The 23,385-nt window shown below is 50.7% G+C and overlaps 3 protein-coding genes across 3 annotated transcripts in view; 2 read left to right on the plus strand and 1 right to left on the minus strand.

Moving 5' to 3' along the window:
- The window catches only part of PCGF6 (polycomb group ring finger 6), a 32,126-nt gene extending 30,375 nt beyond the window's left edge, over positions 1 to 1,751 (plus strand). Inside the window, exon 13 of the transcript XR_010606469.1 lies at positions 1,551 to 1,751. The gene's annotated coding sequence lies outside the window, so the exon portion shown is untranslated. The remainder of the gene's footprint in view (positions 1 to 1,550) is intronic.
- On the minus strand, positions 1,557 to 8,484 carry INA (internexin neuronal intermediate filament protein alpha). The gene is given in 4 exon segments (XM_065639211.1): positions 1,557 to 2,894; positions 3,474 to 3,598; positions 7,265 to 8,323; positions 8,326 to 8,484. Coding segments are annotated over 4 exon segments (1,617 nt in total). The 3' UTR covers positions 1,557 to 2,620.
- Positions 8,485 to 13,721: 5,237 nt separating this feature from the next.
- NT5C2 (5'-nucleotidase, cytosolic II) overlaps positions 13,722 to 23,385 on the plus strand; it is a 61,885-nt gene continuing 52,221 nt past the window's right edge. The window contains exon 1 of the mRNA XM_065639482.1: positions 13,722 to 13,799. The gene's annotated coding sequence lies outside the window, so the exon portion shown is untranslated. The remainder of the gene's footprint in view (positions 13,800 to 23,385) is intronic.

Below are 23,385 nucleotides of genomic sequence, written 5' to 3' on the forward strand. Positions count from 1 at the left end.
CCTAGGTCCTTTCCCTGCCTGCTGCCCCGCTCCCACCTCTGGAGCTTAACACCATGAGACAGCATCAAAATGCTGCAGAGCTCCTGAAACGCAGGAAATCTCTGGAGCTGGCCCTTGCAAAGCAGCCGTTTTCCAAAACAGCACCTGATCTTCCCCTGGCTCCTTTGCCCTCCTTCACGACTGCAGCCGCTCCACATTGGTATTGCCAAAGTAAAATTCCCAGTTTTTAGCATCCAGCCAGCTGAGCAAGCAGGAGTCCTGATGGAGGCTTGTGCTGGGAATGAAAGAAAAGTCAGGCTGCTTGTACTCAAGGGACAGAAAGAAAGTAGCGCTGGAGGGTATTTGAGGTTCAGAATATATTACATTAGCTGCACAGTCACATCTGCCTTTTATTTCCCCTGTGGTTTGGGAGAAATGCTGCATGTTTGCATTTCCTAACTGACAGCTGAGCTGGGAGATATTTGGAGGTTGGTTGATCTGTCCTTGTTTTTTATGTGCCAGTGCCCTGGGCTTAGCTCTGCAGGTGCTGCCCTCCCCCTAAGCTCTGCCTGGGCACCCCAAGCTGCTCTGTGCTGCTATGCTGAGGTTGCTGGTGGGATGTGCTGCCCCAGCTATGCCCCAAGTCTGCTCCCCTGCCTCCAGAAGGTGCCCCTCACTTCCCCACCTGCAGAGCTGCCCTCCCCAGGGCTCCATCACCCCACAGTGAGCAGCCCCCCAGGGCATCGTCCCTGAGGTTATCGGTGCAGCAGGGTCAAGGGAAGTGGCTGCGCTGCTCCTGGTCTGCAGCACTGGTGGAGAAAGCCTGTAGTTGTCACACCATGTGTCTGGGGCTCTGGAGCAGATTGCCATGACATGGTGTGACAAGGCAGGAACAGGAAGGCAGCAGGACAGGGTGCTGTTGGCAGGGACACCCCACAGGAAGCTGCCCATGCTCCCCCCGTGCCCTGCTGTCCTCATGTGTGCTCCTCTAAAGGCCTGTCTCGGGCACAACATGGGCATCTTCCAAGTATAAGCCTGAGCTGGTCACACCACCTCTGCAGGCATCTTTGATTCCTGCATTTACTTGGGAGGTGGGTGCACCCCCACTTCTTCCATTTGCTATTGTGTAAATCACTTTACCTTCACCTGTGAAGGCAAAACATAGACAGGTACCTGGGGACTGAACTGTCAGGGGTGTGATGCAAATCAAAGCCTCAGAGTCCATTTTCTGGGCAAATAAGGGTGTGTTCAGCCATGGGAGACCTTGTTCCCTTGGCCAGCTGGCCATGAACTCTTCTACAATACAGGGCCACTGCGACAGGCACCTGTGGGTGAGACCCAGACATGCCCTGCTGCTGTTGGTGGGACCAGCCTGGCCTTGCAGCCCCAGCAGCAGAGTTTGGCAGCTGCACCCCAACACCAAGCTCTTTGCAGGGGACCGGAGGGACTACTGGGGACTGAACCTGCTGCAGGCCAGATACTGATCTCTGTCCCCACGGTGAATCGGCAGCAAAGAAGACAAAACAGCTTAGTTTGATCCACATAACTATTTCTTTCTTTTTATTTATTAGCTTGTGCCTTACAACAGAAGAGGAAAGAGTGCGAGAAAACGATTTTCTGGTTCCAGGAACTACTCTGGCACCACCGCAAGGGCAGTAAGGTCTCGTGACAATAACCTTGCCCGGGCACTGACACTCAGCACACGCGGAGTCTCCGGCTCTTGCAAAAGCGATCGCTGGCAATTTTAAGGCATTGAAGGAAACCTATGGTTGCAAATCCTATATCAAATTTGGCACATATTGGACAGTTAGAGCAGAGATAAGGATGCTTTGCGGGCTTGTGTTTGGGAGTCCTGCAGCTTCCCAGTGCCGGCTGGGGCACGATGCTAATGTGAGCACAAGGTTTTCATGTGGTGACTGTGCAGCCAAACAAGGGGCCCTGCAGACCCTGATATTTTGGAGCCAGAGATACCAGACAAGGTGCTGCACCTCTGAAGTACCGGTTCCCTGCCCTGTGCCCGCTGCTAGCAAACTGCCTGTGCCTGGCTGGTTTAACGCTGCTGAAAACCAGACAGAGTTGTCCAGAAAAAAAAAAAAACATTCCTTATAGTTTAAAAAGTGGCTCATAGACCAGACATCAGGTGTGATTACAGTCCAGTAGGGCTATTTCTGTGCTTCTGGGATTAAAAGTGGACAGTTACAACTTCACAAGGGAGGAAGAGTTTAGCTATACGTGGATTTGGATAGTAGGTGAAAGTCTTCAGTCTTGAAACTAGTTGTGGTAAATGTGTTGTTTCCCTCGCTCCCCTCCCTGGAGAGCCAACTGAGCGGCAGTTCCATCCAGCTCGCCCTTGTCTGCCATGGGAGGAGAGAGGGAAGGAGGGATGGTGGGTGCCACCACAACCACCACCAACATGCATCTGGCTACCTGCCCCATCTAAAAGGGACCAATGTGCCAAGCTCGGCCTCCGCATGGCAGGACCTGTGAGGAAGCCGGCCCTAGGTCAGTGTCCCCGGGGGGTTACGTGTTTCTAAGGGGGGGCTTCCCACAAGCCCAGCGTGGCATTGTGCCCAGAGTGGCAATTTAAAGGCTGAGTGGAGACTGTTCCCCATCAAATGCAACAGAGAAGGGGACCTGATGGTTACATTTTTGCATTCGCAACAATTCCTTCATGCAGGTTTAATCTTCCTTTTTTCTTGGCAGAGGTTATGGTCCCCCCAAACACCTCAGCCCTGCTGGTGGATATTTTAGAGGTCACTTTAATAACCTCTCCTTGCTCCTCCTCCATGAAGGACAGAGTAGAGGAACTAAAGCCCCTTGGCTGGAAGGAGTAAGTGGGGTTGGGGAGGGGATTGGGCGCTGAAAGGCCGGCACTTCCCATGCTGAAGAGGTTCTCCTCTCCCTCCAGCAGCTTCCTGCAAGCACATCACAAGGGAAGAGGTTAGTCTGGGGACATCTCACGTGAAACATCTGCAAAGCTTGAGGGTGTGCTGTGACCTGCAAGTAAGTCTGAGCACTCCAGGCCATCACCCCAGCCTGCGGTAGACACTGGCTCAGGTCACACTGCACCACAAGACTGTCTCAAAATCATATGTTTTAGTCAATCTCTTTTGGAGCACTTGCAATATGGGGTACATGAGACCAGCTCCCTCCTCTCCCTCCAGAAATGCCAGGAAAATAAAACCCTGAACCAGAGGGACTCTGCCTTTTCCATCTACTTCTACTTTGCAAGAGAGACAAGTTTCCAACCCCAACTGTCCCCAGGTAAAACCACAACTTCTGGGATGGCTAGATTGAGGCATGACGTGGAGCCATGGCTGCTCCCCAGGCAGGAGCATGGCTGGTCCAGGCAGGTGAGATGAGCAACACAATGGTGTTGCTTCTTGAGTGTATAGGCAGATATTTTCTGGGCTCTTGAAAATGTCCCAGCTTGGTGAGGTCAGGGGATTGCGTTTGGGAGGTGGCCAGGTAGCGCAGGGTCAGAGCAGCCTTACCTGTAGGCAGCTATCTCAATATCAAGGGCCATCTTGACATTAAGCAGGTCTTGGTACTCCCTCAAGTGCCGAGCCATCTCATTTTTGGTGTTTCGCAGGTCATCCTCCAGCTGCCCGATAGTGTCCTGCAAAAGCAAGGGCGCTCAGGGCCACATTTTGTAGCAGGGACCTCTCCCACAGGTTTTCTGCTCTGCCTATCACAGACACAGGGAAATCGTAGTGGGAACTTGGTCCACAATGGCACATCCCACCAGCAGCTTGGGACCATGAAATCTCACACTAACAGAGGTGAAGAAGCAGGCAGAGCACCAGGCATGACTTGTGAATATGGGCGCTGGGGGGAGGATTTAAACATTGATAAATTTTACGGTTTCCCATCTGCAGCAGAGTCTGTGAGATGGTGGCGGGGGGAGTAGCACACAGCAGTGGAGTCCCCAGTCCTGTGGGTGATGAGGTAGCTGCTACAGAGGGAAGAGCTGCTGGGGAGAGATGGGAAGTTTTGGGCTTAAATATCATCAAAGCAGGGGTGGTGGCTTAGCGGGACAAGCAAAAGCACCCAGCACTGCAGCAGCCGATGACTGGAGAAGGGCTGCAGTCTGCATCTGGGGGGCTCAGGAAGGGTTGGTTAGGACACGTGTCCGGGTGGTGGAAGGAGAGGTGATGTTGCCAGGGCAGGAGGGAAGAGCTGGCTCTGAGACAGGAAGTCTGACACCTTCCCCAGCAAATGCTGCAGAGCCCCAGAGCAGGGGGCTCTGAGTGCAGGGATTTGGGGGGGGGGGTACAAATTCAGGGGCCTGCCCTGCAAGAGCCAGGGTGTTCAGCTGGACAATGACGTCTTCCTAGTATCCTTCCCATCAGCTTTGCTCTGCCATGGCTGCTACACCCCATTCTACCTGCAGTGTGGTGGAATCCAAGGCCAGATCTCCTGCTAACAAAGCAGACTAAATTTTTTTCTTTTTTTTTTTCTTGTCAGAAAAGAAGCAGCCTGGTTTTCTTCCACATGGATCCAGGTATCTAAGCAGCAGCCTGAAAGCAGTGAAATCTGCTTCTATGGGGATCTTCCCAATCAGATGGTTTCCCACTGTCGACCACCCCACTGTGCCACTGGAGGAGTGTGATTTGGAGCAGGAATGAGTAAGCAGTTTGTGTTTAAGTGACGGTTCAGCCCTGCCTGCAAAGCCCTGCAATGGCCAGCGTCTGCTCCCCCGCACCTCCTCCCACAGCTGGGCCTTTGCAGTTACTTTCATCTCCTCTGTTCCAGCAAAGGAGCTTTGTCCTACCACATTGTCCCTGTCATCTCCCTTTCCTCATCCTGTCCCTGTCCTCATCCCCATCCATCTTGTCCCTGTCCTTATTCCCAACCTGTCCCCTCATTTGTGTCCTGCATAACCTTCCTTGTGCAGAGACAGCCATGAGGCATGGAGCTGCCCAAGGAGCAGGGAGCTGCTCTGAGCCTGATGCAGCAAACCCAGTCTGAGCAGAGACCCTCAGAGAAGCAGAGCCACCTCATCCTGGATGCGGCAAGTGGCATCCCACAGTCAAGTTAGCTGGACACAATCCGCCTTGTGGGACATTCATGGGCCATCCTTGGGGCTCTGCCTTGACCTGTGCTGCCCTGACCATCTCCTGCAGCAAGAGAGCTGCACGGAGCTGTGCCTCTGAGGTGGGACTGGGCAATGGGAAAGGGTTCAAGGAAACCATTGGGGCATCAGCTGAAAAGCCCCAGGACGTGTGTGGATGCCACTGCAGTACAGATTAAAACCTCTGCTCTGATGCAGCCAGACTGCTGCTGCACCAAGCCTTGACAGGAGGCAGGGACTCAGGGTGACCCTGCTCCAGGACAGCTCCACTCTTGCTGTTCTGATCCTCTGTGCCTTCAGCCCCCTCCCTCTGCCTGCAGTCTGCATGAACAAAATGATCTTTAAAAACAGGTTATCCTTGTTATCCCGGCTCTACCTCTCTTCTATATCCCATGTCTGCCAGCTGGTTGAAGAAAGCCTCTTCCCCACATCATTGCGGACCTGTCCCCTAACAGAAAACTCTCACGTATTGGTTTAGATTTGACTGGATAGCCTACAAATGTAAAGACATGCCCCTGCTTTAGCAGTTTACAGGAACACTTTAAAAGCTCGAACAATAGGAATATTCTTTATCAAGACAGACTTCCATCCTTTTCCACTGGTTGCAGCCAGGGAAATTATTTAGCTGCTACACAAGCACATTGCTCAAAAAATTCCTAAGTATTACCACACTATAAGAAGATCCTGAGGGTCATGTAGGAAAATGCTGCTATACTGCCCCTAAAGCAATTTCAATTGTGGTGCTGTTTAATCCAGTTGCATTGGGGTTTTTTTGTCGATTGACAGGTTCTTCCTAGAATCCCTCTTTTCACATGGCATCAAGACTATTTAAGAAGATTACTGTGTGTAATCCTTTCACTTGCTACAGGAAATACTGCATATTGCCTATTTCCACAATGTTTGTTGAAGATGACCTCAACTATTCAGGAAGATTGCAAGCAGCTTGGAGCTACAGTCACAAATTCTAGAGTCTGGCAAAATTTCGCCTTGAAAATGACAAGGCATTACTTAGGTGTGAAATAACAACGTCCTTCAGGTATAATATAAGGTGGTTGTTTCAGCATTTAGAAGGAAATGGCTTGATTTAGAAACCACAGATCATTTAATAGCTATGTAATGGAACAATCTCAGGATTTATTTTTTTATAAATCATGAACATTTCCCTGTAGCAAGAAAATGTGGTAATACTGCGGTAATGGCATAAGAGATATGGAGTGCTCAGTGTCTGCCACACATGAGTCTTTCCACAGACGTAAGAGATGCTGGGATCTGGCTGCAAATTCAGCCTTAATGTTTGCAGAGCTCCAATTTCTGCAGGGCAGGTGCCAAGAGCCAGGCCACAGGGCGAGGGGCCAAGCCTGGGCAGACAGCTTCGAGGAATTACCCACAATGACAGGGAATGTGTGGGCAATTTTGGAGCTGACCCTAAAGGGATAGAGCAGGGATGGAGTGATGCCTCAGACAGAGCTGCCATGTGCAGGGATGTCCCCTGCAGGAAGGGGGTGTTGGAGGGAGTGTCCTGGCCCTCCCTGATCCCCGCGAAACCTGTTTTCTGGGGTTCTGCCTATAGATAAAGGGTGAAAGCAGCAGGCAATGCCCTGGTGAGGCAGGATCTGTTGTGTAGGGCAGAGAGCACCTTTGCCAGAGGGGGAGGAAGGCTGCAGGGGTGGCCGACGCTGCGCAGTGCTGCGGCGGCAGTGGCCCTGCGTGGGGAGGCACTGCCGAAGGCAAGAGGGAGTTGGTGCTGTGTAGTGCTGGTGGATGGAGGGGCGGTGGTGTTGCATGCAGTGCAGAACAACACGGGATAGCGGGGGTGCTGGGTGCTGCACGGTGCAGGGGGGCACCGCATTGAGTCGAGGTGTCCAGCGCTGCACAGAACTGTGGGAGGGGCTGCTGCAGAGGGTGGAGCTGCGCTGCAGGATTTTGCATGCAGTGGAGATGCTCAACGCTGCACAGGACCAGGGGAGGGGGAGTGCCGGTGCTGCATGGAGGGGAGATGCTCAATGCTGTGCAGCGCCGGGGGCGACTGCGTGGGACGAAGATGCCCGGTGCTACACAGTAGCCGGGAGGGAGGTGGCGAGCGCTGGGGCAGGTTGCAAGGGAGGAGGATGTTCAGTGCCGCACGGTACCGAGGCCGGGGCGGCGCTGCCCGGTACCGAGGACCCTGCGCAGGGAAGGGATGGTGACGGTGCCCGGCGCCTCCCGACTCACCTGCAGGCCGGCGGCCTCGGCGTTGTGCCGCTCCTCCAGCTCCTGCAGCTGCCTCTCCAGGGACTGGTGGGCGCCGCGCAGGCTCTCCATCTCCGCCAGCCGGGCCTGCAGCTGGCGGCGGCACTCGCCGGCCTCCCGCCGGCTGGCTCGCACGGCCTCCTGGCTGCGGGCCGCCCGCTCGTGGAGGCGGGCGCAGCGGGCGCGGTACCAGTCCTCGGCCGCCTGCAGGTTGCGGGCCGCCAGCGCCTCGTACTGTGCGCGCAGCTCCCGCAGCGCTGCCGCCAGGTCGGGCCGCCCGGGTGGTGCCGGAGGCGCGGCGGCGCGGAGCACGGCGCCCAGCTGGGCCAGCTGCTCGGCGTGGGCGCTGCGCAGCGCCGCCAGCTCCTCCCGCAGCGCCGCCGCCCGCCGCTCCAGGTCGGCGCGGTCGCGGGCGGCACCCTCGGCCGCCTGCTGCCGGGAGCGCAGCGCCTGCTCCGCCTCGGCGCGGCCCCGCGCCTCCTCCTCGCAGCGCGCCCGCAGCCGCTGCGTCTCCTCGGCCAGGCGCGCCCGCTCCAGCGCCGCCTGCGCCCGCTCCCCGTGCGCTTCCTCCAGGCGGGCGCGCAGGGCGCGCAGCTCCCCGCCCAGCAGCTGGCCCAGCCGGCGCGGCTCGGCCGACCGCTGCCGCAGCCCCGCCAGCTCCGCCGCCAGCGCCCGGTTCCGCTCCTCCAGCGCCCGCACCCGCTCGATGTAGCCGGCGAAGCGCTCGTTGAGGCCCTGCAGCTGCTCCTTCTCGCTGGCCCGCGCCCGCCGCGGCTCGGCGCTGAGCTCCCGCCCCAGCCCCGGCTCCGCGCCCGGGCGAGCCCGCCGGCCTGCCGACCCCTCGGGGCGCCGCGGGGCCTCCGCGAAGAGGTGGCGGTAGGAGGCGGCCAGCGCCGCCGGCTCCGCGCTGTAGCTCATGGCTGCGGAGCCCGAGTGGCGGCGGCGGTGGCGCTTATGTACGGCAGGGCGGGGCGCAGCGCGGAGCGGGGCGCGGGGCGGGGCGCTTCGGCGGGGAGGGGGAGCGGCGCGGTGCGCGGTGCGCGGTGCTGGACGCGGTGCGGTGCGGTGCGGTGCGCGCCCCCGGGGCCGCCGCGGTGGAAGGCGGCGGGAGCTGTCCGTGCCCTGCGGTGCTGAAGAGCTGTGGCGGCGGGCGGTGCACGGGATGGGACAGATGGAAGGACACACAAAGAGCACACAAACATACACGGGCAGATGGACAAGGTCACACACACACAAAAAGACAGACGGACGTACAGGCACGCGAAAGGGGACAGGCACATTCACAGTAAGATGCACACATACACACACTCAGAGCCAGACAGACAAAGGGACAAGAAGACGTGCAGAGAAACACACAGATGCACACGCAGATGCACAGGCAAGGAGAGGCAGAAACACAGAAGGAAGCAGGCAGAAATGGGCAGGTGGAGAGACAGAGGCAGGCAGACGGACGGAGAGACAAAGAGTCAGGCGGACAGACAGGCACACATACATGCGCACACACACACATGCACACCACCACCAAATCACTCTTGCTGGGGTCTCCCCAGCCCCCCCTGTCCACGCAAGCACTGGAACAGGCTTCCCAGAGAGGTTGTGGGGTCTCCTTCTCTGGAAATATTAAAAAACTGTCTGGACACATTCCTGTGCAACCTGCTCTAGGTGTACCTGTTTTAGCAGGGGGGTTAGATTAGATGACCTCCAGAGATCCCTTCCAACCCAAACCATTCTGTGTGATTCCGTGATTCCAGTGGGCTGGGCCTTACTACTGGCAGGGGTTTGCTGGGAGTACCCAGAGATGTAGAGCTGATGGGAAGCAGGACACACACACCACACCTCGAGATCAAGCACTGTTGCCCAGGAACACGGTACCCCAGAGAAAGACCTGCCAAGACACCAGTGGGGAGTGACAGGTCCCGGGGAAGAGCAACACAAAATGTGGCTGTGAGATGGAAAAACACTGTGATCCAGGCATGAGGAATGTGGTGAAATGTGCAACTGGATCCTGCCTCCTGCTGTACATCTCTGTGCCACTGAGCTCTGCACTGATGTTCAGTTCCTCTACTCCACTTGTGCCTGTTTCTCCTCACAGGTGACCAGGGGACAGGACAAGTGAGGTCCAGCAGATGAGCGAGGAGGACAAACGAGCCAGGGCTGGCACTGGAGAGATCCATGACTTCCAGAAGATATGTCACTGTTTCAAATGGATCAGCCAAATGGGGAGAGATGGTGCTGGGACTGACATCTCCTTGGGCTCAGAAGTTAGTCATAACTGTGGCTCCAGAGGAAGCCCTGCAAGCATGGCAGCAACTTTGGCTGGAGTGCACAGGAGCACCGACTACAGCCATGCTTTAGAAAGGCATTGCCTGGGGCAGAAACCCCATGGAGGAAATCTTCCCTTTCACTCGGGAGTGAGGTGAGCCCAGCCCAAGGCAGAGCACTGCCCCTCTGCGGCCGCAGGCTGGTCCTAGGCGTGCAATTGGGGATTGCCCATAGGATGAACGAACACACATATAAACCCTACCTTAGTCCTTTCCATGTGTCCCATAGGACACAGGAGGAAGTAGAAGTGTTGGTCAGTGGAGATAAGGAAGAAAGAGGAGCTATACACACACTTGGGTGAAAGACCTGGTTTGTGTCTGTTTTTCCAGGACTCAGACATGGTCTCAGGTAGTTTTCCTGGAAGGACTCAGTTTTCCTGAAGCCCATTTTAGGTCAGCAGCTGTGAGGCTACAACACTTGAATCATCTGAGTAGCTTATGTTTCAGTGGCAGGCTGGGATCTGCCAGCCTGGCCCAGGCTGCCCGGCTCACACTGCTAATGCAGGAATCCTCTCCTTGGTCTGTTTTGTTTTGTTTTTTTTTTTCAGGTTTTCACATACTCTTCACATACAAGTACATTTTACCACTTCCTCGACATCCATTGCTTTGCATTACAATATTGTGAGTCAGGTTTCTGCTACTGGCAATAGCTGATCAAATAAGTCAGAAGTTTCTAGCTGTGATTTGTTATGTGTGTGGCATCGTTTTAATGACTTTGCTCTGATTATTGCTCATGGTGAAGGCTGTTGCGGTTCTCTTCTGTCTTGGAAAAGTGGAGCGCAGCCTATCCTGGCCTCCCTACTTGTGCTGTTTTAGCACTGCTGTACACACATAGTCTAACAGCAGAGTTAGGACTGTCACAATCTCCGCTGGCAGAAGAAATGCAAGGGTGTCTGTTGACATCCATGGGTAAAGACCCTAGGATCAAATCCCTTTGCCTCCCAAAGGGCTGAGGTGTTCTGGTGTCTGTCTACATAGAGGGAAGGAGACTGCATTGAAACAGGTGGGACCTGGGCCAGTTGCCACTGTGACTGCTGGAACCTTGTGGCTGAATGAGCACAAGGAGTTGGAGTCAATAAGTGACAGTACTCACGTACATCCCACTGAACAAGGACGTGGCTCCAGCTTGCTGGATGGCTGCTTCTTTAAGAAGAGCAAAGTGTAGCTGAGATGTTGGGATCCACTTCTGCGTGACCTGCCATGTTCCAGGCAGCTGCAGTAGGACTCTCATCCCAGGTGGGTGGCACCCAAATGCAATGCCCTTGCAAGCCCCTTGAGCCCCTGACCCAGCTCACAGGGGCCAACTTGGCCAGCAAACCTGGAAGCTGTACAGCCCTCCCAGTGACAGGGAGAGCTGCAGTGTGGCCATGTTGAGAAGGAGCCATGTCCTGGCAGACTGGAAGGAACTCCTTTAAAGACCCAGACTCAAATCCCACAGATCCCCCAGTTCTATTACTCTATTATTTCTATCCTATTCGACTCTACTGTAAGGCTGGAGGCTGGAGACAAGCTGTGTCACTGGTGGAGACACCAGTGTGTCAGACCTGAAATGAGATGGCAAGCTGGATGTGGGCACAAACTGAAATCAAGGCAGTTCCTGGGCTCCTTTCAGGCTCAGGAAACCTTGACACCTGAGCAACACGGGGTCTCTGTTGGGACACACACACATCACATCAGGAGGATCTTCATAAGGCTAGAAAAGAGAAAAAAAATGAAGATAAACAGTTCTATAGCTAAGAACTGTACACTACTGAAACCTGGTGTGTTCTATTAGGGATTAAATTGCCCAGGACCATTCCATACCTCCCACTTGCTTCAAAAATCAAGTCTTGCATGTGAGAGCAGGAGGACAACTTAAAACTCCATGATCTCAGCACAGCAGCTGCCTTGCTTACGGATCTTGTTAAACAATTTATTTCCTGAGCTGCAATCTGCCTGGGCTTGTGAAGCAGAGGAAAAAGCTGCCCTCTGAGCCACGCACACACCGCAATGGGATACACACTTTCCAGCTGGGTTCCAGCATAGTCCATTAAACTAATGCTCTGGGTAGGTGTTTCACCACAGCAACCACATGAGAGGGAAATGCTTGCTGGTGGTGGGAAAAAGGCAGATCCAAGTGTCTCCTGGGAGGCTGCTGTGAGATCTCCCGCAGCATAGGTGGGTCTGACCCGCTTCGGGAGGCAGAGCTCTGTAGGAAGGAGCAGCAAAATCAGGGAGAAAACATATATAAGTCACAAACACATACATAAAAAGAAGGATGTATCCACTGATTTGCACACAGGCAAAAACACTAATAAAGTGGCTGTAGTGGGTCCCTCTAACTCAGGAGTTTGTCTCTGACAGTGACACAATTATGCTTCCTTGGTAAAGCTTCTCTGGTTCTGCCTGTCTGCAGCTCTGGGGCTCCCCAGGCAGCAGTCACATCCCTGTGTTTCCTGGCCTTTGTCTAATCAGTGCAAGTTCATGTCTTGGATGCTACTGTGCTCTGTAATCCACAGTTTGATACTGCGCTGTATGAAAACCCATCATCTTTCTTTGTGCTTCCGATTCACTGCCAGCTAATTTCATTCCATGCTCCTGGCCTGTGGGACACAGTAGAAGAGCTGAGACACAGTTCCTTCTCACCTACCTCCCTGTGCAGGATTTTGCAGACCTCTGCCTTATCCCCCTCAGTCTCTTTCTGAAGGATTTTCGCCTATATAATTTTCCACAAAGAAAAGTAATTTCGCACTTTTAGTCATTCTTGTTGGCTTCAGTGCATCTTCTGGGGTTATGTGTTGGACAGATGCACAGACACACAGGCAGATAGACAAACACACATTCCAGTAAGGGCCCCACCACAAGGATGCGTGGAAATGAGCTCCCAAATACAGGTGGATGCATCTTTAAGTGAAACCCCTCATTGGGTGCCCAGTGCAGGTGCCGTGAGACATCCCAGGGCATTGGGAGGTGCAGGCTGAGCTTCCCAGGTGGGCAATCCCAACCCACCATGGGTTCTGTGCTGAAAATGGGCTTTGCTTTAGCCAGAATCAATGGAATGTGTTAAAAGCTGGTGCTGTTGGGTGCTTCCCCTTGGTGAGGGGATGGAGCAAGGCTTGCAGAGCCTGGAAAGCCACAATGGGCCAAGTGTGTCCAAGCTGGCAAAGCCCTGCCCAGCAGCGTGTCCCCTTGCTGCGGAGGGTGACTGCAGAGTCTTCATCACCTGGAGCAGAGCAGAGGGTGACAGGGAAAGCCGAGGGAAGTGTCCTTGGGGAGATAAAGTAAGCACTGTGGTGGCGGGGCTGGAAAAGCCGCTGCCAGAGGAGGGGTGCCAGCGGTTTGGCAGAGCCGCCTGTGCCCGGGATGAGCTGGGGCAGGCGGATGGCTGCTGTCACACTTTGTCGCTGGTGGGGACCACCCCGAGGTGGCCAGGACTGTGGTCTTTTCCCAGCCTCCAGGATCAGAAAAAACAGCCAGAAAAAGGGAGGCCGGGGAGGGGTTTTTTGCTCAGCACCTTTTGGGGCAGCGCTGGCCCAGCGTGGCACAACTGGGAATGGACCAATGGGTATTTTCTGCTCTGCACAACCATTCCCTGAGCCTTTCCAGCCTGGGCCGCCATGCCTGCAGGGGTGACAGACACAGGCCCGTGCCTGCCGGTGGGACAGGCAGGCGGGACCCCCCCCCGCCTGCAGCCAGTGTCCCCCGGCCACCCTTCTCCATGCCACTCAGACCTGCTCCTGGAGCCTCCTTGCCACCCTTCTCGCAGCGCAGCAGATGGGGCACATCCCGCCCCCCCTTGCTGCAGATGCACTCCCCAAGAAATCAATAATTGTGTTATTTCAACCAAAGCTCTGGCTCTTTCAGCCTGTGTCCCATGCAGCAACACTAAGACCGGCTGACAGAACTGTGGGGGCTCAAGCAGGCCGGGAGTGCAGGGCCAGGGCGTTGCAGGGCTGAGAGTGCAGCCCCAGAGATTTTGGCTGGGGCGATGCCGGGCCGTGAGGGGTCTGCTGGGGGGGGCGTCTGTGCGGCTCCTCCGAGGGGTGGCACATTGCCGCCGCTCCCTGCCGCCGCTGCTCTGCGGCTGAGCGCCGGCCTCGCACACTCTCCCCGGTCCCTGCAGCCGGGAGGGGCGGGGCGCGGGCCGCGCCTGCGCAATGCGGCCGCCCGTGCGCTGCGGCAGTTGTGCGGGGCAGTTCTTCCGAGCGCGGCAGGAGGTGAGAGCGGCCCGGGCGCGCGGGGGCAGTGCGCGCGTGCGGGTGCGCGTGCGTGCGCCGGGCGCGTGGCGCGACCGTTGGCGGGGCCGTTGGGGTGGAGTGGGGGGAGGTGAGCGCCCCCTCCCCTCAGGCGCGCACCCCGGGGAGCGGGGGGGTCTGCCCGCCGTCGCGGCCGGGGCTGAGGAGGGGAGGGGCGGTGAGTGCAGCCCGGGTGCTCGCCGGCGGCACTTCCTCTTCTGCCGGTGAGGGGATCCCCTCGGAGGCAGCGCCCGCCTGCTCCGCCGCTTCCCCGGGACGCGTCCGTTCCCCTCCCCTCCCCTGCCCGGCCGCTGTGTCCCGGGAGCCCCCGTTACGTCCCCATCCCGTCCCAGGCGGGGCGGCCCCCAGGTTCCCGCAGCCCATCCCGTACGGGCCCCCTCTCCCGTCCCCGGCGGGGTGAACCCCGGAGCCCTTCCCCTCCCCACCGCACCCCCGGGCAGGGCCCCGAGCCGCCCCGGCCCTGTGGCCGGTGGGCTGCGTCCCGGGGCTGTGCCCCCCTCTGCCGTCCGAGCTGCAGCGTGAGAAGGAGCCCTCGCGAAGGTGTTGGTGAGGTTTGGGGCCGGCACCCGTTGAGTTCGTTTCCGCCTTCCGCCCCACGTGGACCGGAGGGTCCCGGCGGCACCTTCCAGCTTCCCCCTGGGGAAACCGCCGGCCCGTATGCGGAGGTGGGTACAGACCATCCGCTTCGCTGAGGAAAGCGAGTCTGATCCCGGCTCTGGGCAGAACACGGTTCATTGTCACCGCTCTGTTTCGTTCGAGTTGCTCTTGGCAGTCCGGCTATATTGGGCTTGAGCTGATAACCTAAAGCCAGGAGTGCAGCACCAAATAAATAAATTAAAAAATAAAATCCCAACAAAAACAAAACCACAAAACTGCTTTGCTCATTTGCTCACATTTCGATTATGTGGTTTTTTTGTTTTTTATTTTTTATGTTGTTTTTTAGTCCCTCCTTTTGTGCCAAAAATAATATTGCAAAATGTATGGCAAAAACAAACCTACAGTGGTTTCTGGCAGACTGGATGACGGAATAGGGCAGTACTGTTTCGTGTAGCACAGGCAGTTTTACAAATTCCTGGAACCACTGAGATTATGAAACCCTCAAGTTTATTCCCTTGCTAGTGCTTCTAAAGGCTGCCAAACTGGATACTAAGGATTCTCTCTGACGTGGTCTTGAGAACATTCCTTCCCCAGCCATAATCACTTATGTTTTAAGAATTTTTTTTTTTTTTAAACTCTGGAAGATTTACCATTTGAACCTCAAAAGACTGCAAAATGCTTTCTATGTAGTCACTTAGAAACACCTTTCTCTTACCTACCTAAATTATCCTCTGTGCCAGTCACCAGCTGAAATGTATTGATCCACATACCTGTTTGTCACTAGTGAATAAATTCAAAAATATGAAGATTTTCAGGTCCTTTCAGGTGCTATGTGGTTTGATTGAAAATGGCAAACAAAACTGTATTTCGATCTTTGGTTCATGTGCTGAATTTGTAGTTCTAGCAGTGAGGAAAAACCGTGGTGTTTTACTTGCGAACTGATCAGCTTAGCTCTGTAAGTCTGTCAGTCCTTGTCAGCCCGTGTCAACCTAAACATATTTTAGAGTAGAACTGCTTTTTAAAATTATCTATTGCTGTTAGTCTGGAGTTCAAAAGATCATTCAGGAACTTGCTGGTTTGATTAACAGCAGTTGGAGTTTGTTCAAGCATACACGTAGTTTCATTATGTAGTACAATACAACCTTTACTCTGTATAGCGTCATTCAAACAAATTGTATGGCAAAATGCACCACCGAATTACATTTAAAATGCTCCATTGAATTAAGTACAATTGTAGAGATAAATGGGGAGAAAAATTGTAAGAATGGGAGAAATGTTTTCAGCTGAGGTTTGAAATTAACAGTCTGTTAGTATATTTGCATTGGTAGTGTTAGTGTTATACACTGTTTCTAGGACATATACTAGCAAAAATCAAATGCAAGCTGGAGTTTTTCCAGGCAAATTTCCAGTTTGTAGGCATTTTAAAATAATAATAATTATAGCCCACCTTGAATTGTTATTTTTGTAATATTTGATTCCTAATATAGCTTGAATTGAAAGTTAACAGACCTTTCCTAAAATCACTAGAAATACTTATCCTAGACTTTTTTTTAATTTCCAGGCCAATCTTTGTTTTTGAAAAAAACAGAAACCTTAGTGTGATGTTTACTGGTAAACACTGTGATATTGTACTCTTTGGGAAACATTTAAAGGAGTGCTTTATTTCATTTAAAAATATACAAGTATATTATTTTTGCATCTAAAGTGAAAGGGAAGCAAGCTATGGAAATATGAGGTTTAACTGATGCTTGTTGAGAAAGCAGATAGGCTTATTTGCTCACATCATAACGGTTATTTGCAGTTCAGCTTAATAAAATAATGCTTTGGTCAAAAACTGATAGATGGGTGGTTGCTTGCAGCGTGAGCTGATATCTGGGGATGGCCCCGGGCTGTCCACAGAGTAGGTTTGTGGTACTCCAGGACAAACTGAGCTGATCTGCAACCTTTGAATCCTACAGAAACTGTAGATGCCAACAGACAAGGAGGTGCAGGAAGAAGCCCTGGAAATCCTGGGCAAGAGACAAAAATGGGGTCAGGTGGTGGCACTCAGGGAACCCATTCTTTTGTAGAAATTAGAAATTAGGGAGTGGCTGTGGGATCTGGGTGGCTCAGTACCATGCAACTGGCCATTGCTCGGCCACTGGTGAAAATCCTACAGCGGTCTGTGATGACCCAAAATAACCTTACCACATAGAAGCCGCTTGGCCTGGGGAAGGTGGATTAATGGTCTCCAGCCAGGCTGCAGTGGAAAGTTGTCATAGGAACTGCCTTGCTGTTTGGCAGGGCCGTGCCTTGTCTTCACTGCTTTGAAAGAACACCTCTGTAACTAATCACTTCAGGATAAGAAATGCTCGTATGCCAGCCAGCATAAACCCATGCAGAGAGCAAGGTGCTTCGGCTCTGCCCCAAGGGAAACTGAGGACAGCGCTGTACGTCAGCAGAGAACAGCCTGAGTAATGTACCTTGGGACGAGTTCGCGGTGCCTGCTCTACGCTCTGTCCTTGCCTCTGGGTGGCTCACGAATGCTGGGGGTACTGATATAAAACAGCTGTGGCTTTTTCAGCAGTCAGAATAATAGGACAGAAAACTGAACAGAATGTGCCCGGGAGTAGAAGCTTTGTCTCACTCTTTGGGATGTGTTTGGGATAGGATATGTTACAAAGCAGGCGCATGGGAATTCTTCCCTTATTGTCTGTACTGCATCTACTTTAAAAATTTTATTTACAGTGTCAGCAGCACAAATGTAATTTGAAATTATATTTGAAATTGCCACAATCAGTGTCTTCAAAAGTTGGCTTTTCTGTGCTGAAGCATGTCTTATTGAGTACCTTCAAAGTGCACATTCATATAAATATTTCCTATTGTAAAATATCTGGTTTGTGCTACTAAAGAAATTATTATTATGTGTCATGGTAATGATGTTTGTAGCAATGAGCTGTATTTTGCTTTTTAATCATTATGACTCTTTAACTGGAATGGTTCCTAAAACCTTGGACTGTGTACTCTACATAGAGAGCATGTATAACAAGACTCTGCTTTCTTAACACAATCACAGAGAGAATCCAGCATGTACAATAAATAGAACTTAATGTACTGTAAATTGACCTTAAGCAACATCTGGAAAAAATTGCGTAGGTGTTTAAGGTAGCCACTGTAAGCAATTGATAATCTAAATCCGCCTACATAAGCATAGTCATTAGGCACGTGTTTGCAGGGCTGAAAAGGTACTTGGGAGACCTGCCTGTATGGAGCCATATTTGGAGAAATACATTTTTTTATATGACAGCATGAGAACTAGAAGGGAGCCTGAGTAATTCAGCCTAAAAAAACCACAGCAGTCTGTGTAAAATCCTAACTACTACCTGAATGTGTAACAATGCATGCACCTTACTATAAGGTCAAAAGCAGATTTGCTCTTACTTCCTGGACAGTTGGGTCCCCAGTGTAGGAGCAGTGAATGGCTGTGTGCCACCTCTCATGGTCCTGTCACTGTGTCCATTCTGGTACAGCATGGGAGAGGCCAAACATGTTGCTTGCTGGTGACCTGAGCCTGTTATCTTCTGGGCATGGATACTTGCTGCAGGATTTACCAGAAAAGCCAGCCCTCTTTTGGTCGTTTCATTAGAGATAATGTTCTGACTAAACTGGGGAGGTTGGAAACCCCATTGTGGTTATGTGCATGCTACCTTCTTTTAACATGTAAGCAAGAAAACAAGTGGGTTCTTACCCTGTGCATCATACTGGCTAAAATTGCTTTAAATTCTGCAAAGGTATGAGCCCATTAAATGTGGAGAACAGGAGATGCAGTAAAGAGGTATCTATACAAATGATGCTGGGATGTGAGCAACCTGTTGATTTCTCTTTTGAAATTAAAGGATGTGTGAGCACAGCATCTGTAGCTGAATGGAAGAAGAAAGGAATGTCCAGGAAGATGTGATTCTTTTGAGATTTGAAGGTGGCTCCAAAGTGAAGGAAGTTAGTAGAAACAGATGTGTGGGAACAAAGTGCTCTAGTATCATTTGTGTTGTGCTCATCCTGTAAATAAGAAGACAGTTTTGGTCTCCAAAGCTACCAGCCTGGCTCTTTTCACCACAAGTGATTATTTAAAAACATAGGTTCCTTGAAGTAATTATGTGATCCAAACCTAGCTTCATTTAGTTATAGAATATTCACAGCTCCCAGCTGCATTCCAGATATTTTCAAACAAAGACTTACTGTTTTGCATATATGCTTACTACAAGATTATCATTTAACCTTGCTTGGCACGATTGGTTCAGAGGAAAGGTAAAACAGAGATTTCCTGTCTGGGTTTGTGCGGGAGGCTCTGAAATAGAGTGGTTTTCCACTGTTTACTTAAGAACAGGCCTTTGGATTAGCTGGCTTTGACCCAGGCCTTGTATCATAGTTCTCCCTGTTAACCTTGGCATAATACATAAAACAGTTAAGATACATTCTTGCTAGATTTTCAGGAAGCAAATTCTTGCTGAACACTTCAGGAAGGTACACTTCCCTGAAATACTTTCCAGCCAGGGTGGTCCAACTTTGGCAGTTGTGGTGGCCCAGGTCTGGGTTGTGGGACCTTCTGGGGGGCTTGCCCCTTCCTTATGCGAGCCGCTGCCTCCTGCTCTGCTGTGGTAGCAACAGCTGTATCCCAGCTGGGTATGCTGGGCTCAGGAGCGAGCGCTTAGCTGTTCAGATAGTGTTTGCTGCTGAAATCAATATTCCTTATCTCCTTTGGAGAATGGTAGCTGTAGGTGGGAATCAACTTATACTTTACTACTTGGACCCTGCTTCTCTTGACATTTGCATCAAATGTAGTGCGTCTGTCCATGGCATATAACAAGAGGAACTTTTAATCAGCTTCTAAAGTAACCTAGGAAGGAAAGTAAATTTAAAAGAGAGAAGACTGATGGTTTAGCATGAAGCATATAAAAATCTGTAGCCCAGCTGAATTCAGCTGGTGTTTCGGTTGATTCACTTGGTGATGAGTTGCACATAGGCATGCACGGCAAATAATTGGGAACATGGGGTCAGAGAAGAGCATGTGAATGTTCTGCCCTCAGAAACCCGAAGAAGTGCTGAGTGAGATTTATGCCAGGGCTTTGTAATCATAACACAGCAATTACCAATAATAACATCTAAGGGTAAGTGCGAGTAAACTTGGGGCTACTTAGGTAATCTTGGAAGTCAATAAATAGAACCAGTTGCAAGTATAAATAAATAATCTTTTTAGATGTTGATTTCCTTTGTTTTCTCCGTCTCCATCTGAGACACCATTTTTCTGTTGGATTTTTTTTTCCCCCCAAAGGAAGAGCTGAACATGTTGGCAAAAGTATTTCAAATGTTTCTTTCTGATGTTTTCAAGTCACCTTTTTGGATATTACAAAGCAATTCCATTTCAAGGCTATGCAAAGACATATGTGGCCTTCGAAGTCACAGGAAAGGGCTGCAAGGTTTGGTCCTGAATGTCCTGGTGAAGTCATGTTGTTTCTGACACCCTATGCAGTATTCACTGAGACCTTTTAAGAACAGATCCCCGTAATAGCTGCATAGTTGTTTCTTTTTTGTTGTTTGTTCAGTTCCACTTTTGTGATATTATTCTCTGTGTATGTGTTTGCGTCAGGATGAGTTTGTTCTCTAAAGAAAAAAACTGATCAGTTGAACATAAATTGCAGGTGCTGTGAGCACGAGTTAGCTTGAGGCTGACACTGGAAACTACTCTTACAGTTCAGTTCCTGTAGCTTTCCCATCATTGAATACAAGTGGCTGAGTGAAGCTGGAAAGAGGAATTTAACACAGAAGCAAGCCAGACTGGTAAATCATCTGTTAGTTCTGCTGTCTGGAAACTGAGGCAGGAATCAGATTTCATTTTCCGCTTCATGTTGCAAGCATCAGTCAGTTGGTGCACCAGTGATGAAGGACAGGTCAGCAAGGCAATGCCTGTTTTGAGTCTTTCGGTGATTTGGAATGCTGCATTTCCACATTGCTTTCCTTTGTTAAAAAAAGGAAAACAAAACATTGCCTAAAAGGAAGTACAAACACATGAACGGTGTCTGTCTCAAGGGAGAAGTGGTCAGCAGAACTTTTCCACCTGTAATCAAAAGCAGGGCTGCAGCTGACAGGGCTGGATAGAGCTCTGCTAGGGAAAAATTATAAAAAAGTGAGCATTTGCTACATAAAGCTGTGAGTGGTTCGAATAAGCAGACACAAAACTCCTCTATTCTTCAAAATGCTTGCTTTACCGGAAAGCTAAGCGGTGACTAGCATACCAGGCAATCTTCTGCTAAGTCCTTTTTAGTTAATAATATGAATTTAGCTTCTAGAAGGCATTAGTGTGCCTGTACCATTAACCACTTGGTGACTGCAGACAACCTGAGCAGAACGTCTCACACATGTTCTGGCATTTATCAGTATCCTCCTCATAATGGTGTTGAAATGGGATGATTTTATGGAGTATGTTAAAAGATGTCATTGCTGCAATCATCAGCAGATGTGTATTTTATGAGCAAATTTTATACAAACTGGAAAGAGTTGTACTTGCAGTGATCTAAGATGATATATCTATCTGTAGCCTTCAGTAATTTGGGGACTTTTACACCTCTGATCCAGGGAAATAACACTGTGGCCTTTCTAAGAGTTGTTAAAAACACGTTTGTTTTCTAACCTTTCCTACTTTTCTTATTATAATAGAGTAGGTAGGTTCTTAACCTCTTGTTTTACATGTATTGTAACTTCTCTAGCAGTATTGCACTGGCAGTTTTATGAGCCAAGGCCAAAAAACTCTGCTTGCTAAACTTGAGCAATCAGGAGGGAACAGATGATGAAAAACTAACAGTGTTTTACTCATCTACCACTCTGTTTGTTTGGTTTTGTTTTTTGGTGTTTTTTTGTTTGTTTTTTGGTTTGGTTTGGTTTGGTTTTTTTCCACAGTCATCTAGTGAGTAGATATTAACAAAGACAGTAATAAAAAGCACTTTCAGTCCTCATAAATTGATGTGTGCTGGTGGGGTCAAGAACGAATATTGGAAAGGTTAGGACATGTAGAGAACTGTCTTCCCGTGTCGTGACGCTCAGAGCCAGGCTGGGGTTTTTTCCAGTTGCTGTTTTGAAAGCAATTAGAAGGAGGCATTTCTGTGGCTGCACAGGAGGCTTTGTGCTGGCTGGGCACATGGTCAGCTTTTTTTTTTTAGAAGCTACAGCAGGTCAGGTAACATGCTGAAAAATAAGTCCTTGGTGAATCAGGGCTGTTGTACTACTCTGCTGGAGACAAACATTTTTAAAGGCGTCTCAGAACCCAGGGGATTCAAGCTGTTTGCTCATCCACAGCAGGAGCACAAGACCGCGCTGTTGAATGAGTCTTCAAGTCTACACTGATGAGATACTTGAGGTTCCCTGAAGAGAAAAGTCCCAGCCAGAGGGAAGGTTCAGTGTCGGGAGCTCTTGGCTCTGGTTTTGGGATAACAGGGACCTGCTGATGATGCTTTCTCAGTTGTTTGTTAATGTTCTCTCACCCTTCAGGCTGGCAGCTTTCTTCCAGGTCACAGCTGATAGAGTAGGTCTGTCACCTCATCCGTGTTCCCTCGAAGCACCGTCTATGCTGAGACAAGTACAGAGAGAGCACTATGTGTGTCCTCCTCAGCTCTGCCAGGGAACAGTCTTCTGTGTCAGAAGAGTTGATTTAATGTATTTAAAAACAGTGAGCTGAAGGGACCATGGAAAGATGACTTTGTTTTCCTCAAATGAACTTGGTGGTTTGTGTTTCGTTTGGACAGGATAGTAAAAAGTTTCTGAAGAAGTTACAACAGTTAGAAAACAGTATAATATAGGCCTTTGGTATCGCTTGATAAAGCTGAGACAGTTGAGTTATCAAAGAGAAGCCAGAGACTTAACAAAAGCCCAGAATTATCATAGATGTTCAGTTATTTTACTGATGAATTAAGTTATGTAGGTTGCCTAAGAAATGCTGTGTGAATTACCAGTCTTTTGGAAGTGCATGGAAATACTGCAGAGAAAGTATTTGTAAAATTAATTTGCTTGTAGAGTTTCCTGCAGTGGCGCCTAGGTACTACACATCTGTTGAGATTAAATGAGATTTGAGGGCTGATAACACCTAGGTGGGGACACTATTGTGCCCTGAGGACAGACTTGTAATGTCATTTGTAATCAGGCAGACTATAAGTACTATGTTTGCCTCTCATTAAAAAACAGGTCAGAAAAGGAATGAATTGTGCTCTGTATGCAGAGGGGAACTTCATAAGAGCACTTCAAAACACCTACAGACTTCATGTTCCCTGGTTTTTTCATCTTTGTCATTGCTCGGTTGGTAGGTCTATGTATAGCTTGCTTCTCATCGGCAAGGAGCTGCCCCGTGGGGCTGCTTGCTAAGAACAGAGTACAGGAAAGGTTTTGGGTATGTGCTTTTCTGATCTCCATGATGAGTGTACTCCATGAGTACATGTCCAGCCCCTGGTTTGGGGAGAAAGAGGATTTCTGTGTGCTCACCCAAGGGGTACCTGTGGTTGCTGAACTAGGAGGAACATAGAGAAGGGGAGAGTTGTACTTCTGGCCTCTGTGAGTATTTCAGGAGAGTGTCAGTGCCAGCCCAAGAGTGATTCCAATGAGCTGAGCCTGCATGCAGAAGGCTCTTGCTGTTCTCACTTGAAAGGCTAGATCAGCCTCAGGGAATGCGTCTCTGAGGACAGATGGGTAAGCATTATTAAGGGCAAAAGTAGAAATCCCATGATATCTGTAGTAGACTAGTATGCCTCTGGAGCCCTCTATGTTAGGGTAAATGAGAATCAAGATCCCCTTTGCTAAAATATTTATGTATTTATCATCATAGTGCCCTTTATAGCCAAACAGTATCATTAGATTGTCTTGTTTGTGTTTTGTGGACAAACAGCAAGTTGAAAACTGGTGGAGTTTTGCCTATGAGGTGTGTGGCCTTGCT

The sequence above is a fragment of the Caloenas nicobarica genome, chromosome 7 (assembly GCF_036013445.1).
Source record: "Caloenas nicobarica isolate bCalNic1 chromosome 7, bCalNic1.hap1, whole genome shotgun sequence".
Classification (NCBI taxonomy): domain Eukaryota; kingdom Metazoa; phylum Chordata; class Aves; order Columbiformes; family Columbidae; genus Caloenas; species Caloenas nicobarica.